This window comes from Sphaerodactylus townsendi, linkage group LG04 (genome assembly GCF_021028975.2).
Source record: "Sphaerodactylus townsendi isolate TG3544 linkage group LG04, MPM_Stown_v2.3, whole genome shotgun sequence".
In the NCBI taxonomy this organism is placed as follows: domain Eukaryota; kingdom Metazoa; phylum Chordata; class Lepidosauria; order Squamata; family Sphaerodactylidae; genus Sphaerodactylus; species Sphaerodactylus townsendi.
Genome location: NC_059428.1, coordinates 8,166,867 through 8,172,928, shown reverse-complemented (window position 1 = coordinate 8,172,928; position 6,062 = coordinate 8,166,867). Strand labels below are relative to the sequence as shown.

The window sequence follows — 6,062 nt, the reverse complement described above, 5'->3', positions numbered from 1 at the left end:
TCAGAGCTTGTAGGTCCGCTGTTGCTTGGAGGAGGGCTGGGCCGAAGAGCCCCGCAAGTTGCTGAGGGGTTTGGCACCGGCTGCCCAATCTGCGCCCACCAGAGCCTGCAAGATCCTCTGGGCAGAGAAGCCCTGGTGCCCCACCCTGGAGGCAGGGGGTCCGATATCACAGAGAGACGTGTTGGAGTGCGCCCTCCGCACGGGCCGCTCGTCTCGGTGGGGTCTTTTCGCTGGCTCGTCTGCAGAGAGAGCCTGGAGCCGCTGCTGGATTTCTAGCAGTCCCTGGATCTCCTTTGGACTCCAGTTGGCCCAGAAGATGTCTGGGCTCTGCATCTGCTGCAGCAGGGCCGGGATCTGCGTGGCGGCCTGCTCTCGGGAGTTCCTGGGCACCGTGGCGTTCTTCCGGATCATCTTGGCCACCAGCTCTGGGGCATGGCTGAGCACCTGACCGGCGGTGTTCCTGCTAGGGCTGCTGGCAACGTTCTCCAGGAGGTGCCGTATGATTTGGTGGAGCAGGTTCTTCACCGCTGTGGAGACCATCTGCCCAGCTTCTTCCTTCACTCCACCGCCTTCCTCGTGACTTTGATCGTGGCCACCAGAGCTGATGTTCTGGGCACCCGGCCTTGGAGGCCGGACACCGGTCAGAAGCGACCTCTCTTTAGCAGACAGCTTTTCACAGGGGTGGGTGGGTGGGTGGCCACTGCCAGAGCTGGCCGACCCCTTTTTCGGAAGGCCCTTGTGCAGCAGGCCTGGCGTCTCGACGAAATGTCCCGGCTGGGAGCCGTTGTTGTCTCCGCTGGGGAAGTCGGAGGCCTGAGGGGGAGGCTTGATGATTTCCCGCACAACCGCCGGGTTCCTGGCCAGCTCTACCACCAGCTTCATGCCCTCTGGAGAGCTGAAGACATGGCTGATCTCGGGCGCTTTCTGAATCACCTGCTGCACCTGGGGGTTGTTGGTGACCAGCTCCTTCATCAGGTCGGGGCGGGAGAGCTTGCTCTGGATGAACGGGTTTTCCAGGAGCCGGAGCATCAGGTCCGGATCGGACATCAGCTGGGTCTGGAACTCCCACAGCAGGTGGCGTGTTGAGGCCCAGGCTGTGATCAGCTCCCATGAGCCAGCCATGGGAAAAGCGCTACTGGGGTGGGGCTTCTGGCCCAAGGCCGGGTGGGGCAGAACGGCAGAGGTTTGTCGGGGTTGTGGCACTCGGTGGGACCGGAGGACCACGAAGATGGTGGCGTCATCATCGAGGTGGATCCTGTGCTGGCCCAGGGTCTTGTGGTCTTTTAAGATCCTTCCGGCGTACACCAGCACGACTCGGTCAGGGGAAGAGGAGAAATGCCGGCCTATGTGTTCCTTGAACTCTCCCACAAGCATGTCCTGGTGGACCAGAAACTCTTCCTTCTGCCGTGGGGCCTTTACGAGGACACGGACAACTTGAGGCTCGGTGGTGGCCCTGAGGTCCGCGCCGGAGATTTTCTGGCTTTCCACCATGACGCTGTCGGACATCAAGTCTTCCTCCCGTGAACAACCAACGGCTCTCCTTGGTGATGAGCTCGGGCAAGACCCTTCCTTGCGGCTCCGTTAAAGTGGCTTCTCATTCAGCGGCTTCTTCATTCAGTCGCCAGGCAAGCTCTGGATTCCCTCTTCTCCCCACCCCTCCCGGACCTTCCCCAGACGCTCCGACAACCTTCTGGTGCGGAACCAGGGCTTTATGACCTCGCTGCTGAGGTTGGTCGCTGTGGCTGCTCAGACCTCTGCAGGCTCCACCTCGCCAACAAGCCGGGATCCCTCGGCTGCAGCTTTCAAAAATGGGGAATCAGCGGAAGGACCATCCGGGCCAGCCTGGCCAGGACCACAGAGGTTCTGTTGCCTTCTTCTGGGCATAGAGTGAGGGGCTTGCTGGGGGGATGGTAGGGGGAGGGGAGGCACTTCATAGTGCAGGGGGCTGGACTAGATTACTCTGGAGGTCCCTTCCAGTTCTATGTTCCTGTGATAGTGTGCTTCAGTACTCTGTCTAGGCTCTGGGCCGGGGAGACATCTGGATTCTGTTTGCTCCTGGTTTGTGTTTGTTTTTGCACCGCATTCGCTGGAAGTGTGCACTGTGTGATTCCTGCATTAATTAAAATCTCTTCTTGAATAACCCTGTCCCTTTTCACCAGATGTTTCTCATCGGTTGCACATAACGGCAGCCTTGACAGAACTGCACTAGCTCTCATAAGAACATAAGAACTAGCCAGCTGGATCAGACCAGAGTCCATCTAGTCCAGCTCTCTGCTACTCGCAGTGGCCCACCAGGTGCCTTTGGGAGCTCACCTGCAGGAGGTGAAAGCAATGGCCTTCTGCGGCTGCTGCTCCTGAGCACCTGATCTGCTAAGGCATTTGCAACCTCAGATCAAGGAGGATTAAGATTGGTAGCCATAGATCGACTTCTCCTCCATAAAATCTGTCCAAGCCCCTTTTAAAGCTATCCAGGTTGGTGGCCATCCACCACCTCCTGTGGCAGCATATTCCAAACACCAATCACGTTAAGTGAAGAAGTCAACCTTTTATTAGTCCTAATTCTTCCCCAGCATTTTCAATGGGTGCCCCTGGTTCTAGTATTGTGAGAGAGAACAATTTCTCTCTGTCCACATTTTCTACCCCATGCATAATTTTATAGACTTCAATCATATCCCCCCTCAGACGTCTCCTCTCCAAACTAAAGAGTCCCAAACGCTGCAGCCTCTCCTCATAAGGATGGTGCTCCAGTCCCTCAATCATCCTCATTGCCCTTCTCTGCACTTTTTCTATCTCTTCAATATCCTTTTTGAGATGTGGCGACCAGAACTGAACACAGGACTCCAAGTGTGAGGTGCACCACCCCGTGTGCTGTATAAGGGCATGACAATCCTTGCAGTTTTATTATCAACTCCTTTCCTAATTATCCCCAGCATAGAGTTTGCCTCTCCATTCACTATCGGGCCCAATTCAAGGTATTGACAATCATATTTAAAGCGCCTAAAAGGCTTGGGTCCCATCTGCCTGAGGAGCGCCTATGCCCATATGAGCCAGCCCGAGCACTGAGGCCAAGTGGGGAGGCCCTCCTGGTGATCCGGGGGGGGGGGGCACACGGGAGGGCTTTCTCTGCGGTAGGTCCCAAGCTGTGGAACAGCCTCCCTGCAGACATTTGCCAGGCGCCAACACTTCGTGGGTTTCATTGCCTGGTTAAATATCCCTCTTCACTTAAACCTTCAATGCTGACCCCAGGTCCCCGCTGTCAAAAAGCCAGCAGAAGGGTGGGGGTGGGAGGGGTGGAGATTTTTAATGGATGTTTTATTGACTTTTAAAGGATGTTTTAATGGTGGTTTTTACTGTTTTATGTTTTAATGGGGATTTTAACCCCATCATATAAGCCGCCCTGGGTCTTCGGTGTAGGGCAGGGCATAATGGGAACAAACAAATAAATAATGAACATTTCACAGTGAAGCAAAACGATTTGCTATGTTGCACATGAGGGGCTAAGAGAGCATTTTTCCCATGGTGGTTTTTGTCAGTCCTGGGGAAATGTACCTTCTTCCCTTGGAGGCCTTCAAGCTCCCTTCAGAAGGCGATGAGGAGGTGATTCTCTCCTCCACTTGGTTTCTCTTGATGAGGATCGTGGACAGATGGGGCCTCCCAACCTGCCTGTGTAACCCCCATGCTCAGAATGGGTTGACCCAGAAAGGGGTGGAGACTCAAAGCAGCAGGAGGCTGCAGAGCTCATGTAGTTTGGAGGAAGGCAGGGCTACCAGACTAGGACCTTGGATTATAAGCCCTAGAACCTTGTTAGGGGGGGTTTTGTGTTTGTAATGGGTGAGAGTTCTCATAGAGCCTCATCATGTTGAAGCCTGTTCTGAAGCCCTGGGAGTCTTCAAGGAATAACCCACTTGCAAAGAAGAATTGGACTTGGCAGCATCAGTAGACTGTAACTAGAAGGATTTGAAATGCAACCTGAACAGGACCTTGAAGTGTGATGTTAAATGTTGATGTTTGATGTTATATGTTAAGAAAGTAAACCATTTTGTTTTTAAAATTTGTTGTTGCAAACTCATTTCAAGTTCTGCCCCACAGAACCCACAGATAGAGGTTACACCTGCAGTACCCCCCAATGCCTCCCCCCCCCCCGAGTGACAGGCAGACATTCCTGGGATCAGACAAAAACAGGAGATGCTCCTGGAGACCCCACTGAGGGGGGGTGGAGGCTGAATTGCTCCCTCTCCCAATGACCCTTGAAGTCTCCTGCTTGATAGCTGCTTTGCTTTTATCCACTGATTATATCACGAAATCCAAATTCTACTGGAATTTCGTTAGAGGTAGAGAGATGATAGCGGTACCAGGGAAGGGGGGGGGACCCTGGCAGAGGAGGAGATTCGGCTTACCCCTTCATTCTCAGATACAAATTAAACACACACAGACACACACACACACACACACACTGTGGCGAGGCATTCCGATGTGAGGGCATTAATAATTTCTCTGTTCACTGTAAAAAAAAAACTCTTACTGTAAAAAAAAATTCCCCTAATTTCCAGCTGAGGTCTCTTTCTGTCCATAATTTAAGCTCATTTCTATAGCAACTCCTCTGCGATCCTGCTGCCAACAGGAAACAACTAACTTCTCCTCTAATTGACTGCCTGTCCAAATATTTAATACTTTACACATACCCAATTTTGTTTTGCTAGGAATCAAAGAGGAGACTTTCCTGAAACAAGGGAACTTGACCATATTTCCTAAAACATGAGCTTTTAAAACAGCCCAACAAGGAGGAATGATCCCATTTTTCTACCTTAGCCCTAACCAAGCCACATAGGAAACAACAAGAGACTTCATGATTTTTTGGACCCTAATGGAACTCTAACGGAAAAACAGACCCAAATTAGCAAGCCCTTCTCTCGGCACACACAGATAATTAGTAACCCCCTCTCGGGAACTGGTGAGAACCTGCTGGATCCCACCTCTGGCTATGTGCCTTCCTCCCCACGGGAAGAAAAGCAGGGTGTAAATGAATGAATTCCCCCCCATACTCCAGACTAATCTTATGGATGGTGATGGGGCAGCTCTGGAGTAAATTGGATTGTGAGCTCCACCTGCACTGAGATCAATCAGTGGTGTTTCCTAGGAGGAAAAAGCACCAGAGCCAGGCGCTGCCGGATTTGCTTGGTCCTCACCCCATAGACGATGGGGTTTAGCATGGGGGGCACAATGGCAAAGAGGTTGGCCAGCAAGATATGAACTGGGCGAGGGATGCTGTTCACAGCAAATCTGTATGCAAAGATTGAGAAGAAGGCCGGGACATAGAACATCAATATGGCCATGAAGGTGAGAGCCACTTGGGTCCGAGCTTTGGCCGAGCCTGTTTGGGCCGGGGCACGAACCCAGAAATGAGGAAGATCAAGCCCAGTATGAGACGGCAATGAAAAGGGCATCTGCTCCCGTGGTCAAGAGAGCCACCGTCAGGCCGTACCATATGTTGAGCGTGATGTCTGCGCAGGCCAGGCGGGCGATCCCCATGTGCTCGCAGAAGGTGTGGGAAATGACGTTGGGGCCACAGAAGGGCAGCCTCAGCAGGAGGAAGGTCAGCGAAGCCATCAGGCAAAAGGCCAGCACTGCCTTGTGACGCCATCTTTTGCTGATCCAGGAAGAAGGAGTCAACGCAGTTGCTGTAATGCAGTGATGAATCACCGCAGATAATGCAGTACGGTATTGTAGAGCCATGAAAAGCTAGCAAGATGGCCCGACTCAGCCGAAACGAGGAAATGTATAATGAACATCTAGTGGCCGCATGAGCCTCAAAAGGCGATCTCAAGCGTTAGCAGACAGAAGATGCCGAGCGTCTTGGGCATGGTGGTGGTAGACAGCACGAGGTCAGTACTGGCCAGCATGGCTAAGAAGAAGAACATCGGCTGGTGAAAGGTGCGCTCCGTGATGATGACGAAGAGGAGGAGGCTGTTTCCCAGGAGCGCAACTATGTACATGGAGCAGAAGGGGACGGAAAGCCAGCGGTGAGCATCCTCCATGCCTTGCACTCCAACCAGGATGCATTT

At 52.9% G+C, this 6,062-nt stretch overlaps 2 protein-coding genes across 2 annotated transcripts; both read right to left on the bottom strand.

The window, feature by feature from the left end:
- LOC125431231 (ubiquilin-1-like) lies at positions 1-1,491 on the bottom strand. Its single transcript, XM_048493992.1, has one exon. The coding sequence runs from the start codon at positions 1,489-1,491 to the stop codon at positions 1-3; it is 1,491 nt and encodes a 496-aa protein (XP_048349949.1).
- A 3,629-nt stretch (positions 1,492-5,120) lies between these two features.
- LOC125431230 (olfactory receptor 52D1-like) lies at positions 5,121-5,733 on the bottom strand. Its single transcript, XM_048493991.1, is given in 2 exon segments — positions 5,121-5,417; positions 5,419-5,733. Coding segments are annotated over 2 exon segments (612 nt in total).
- Between the last annotated feature and the right edge of the window lie 329 nt (positions 5,734-6,062).

Excerpts from the sequence above, each read along its gene's own strand:
- LOC125431231 (XM_048493992.1), bottom strand. The coding sequence starts at position 1,491 with ATGGTGGAAAGCCAGAAAATCTCCGGCGCGGACCTCAGGGCCACCACC.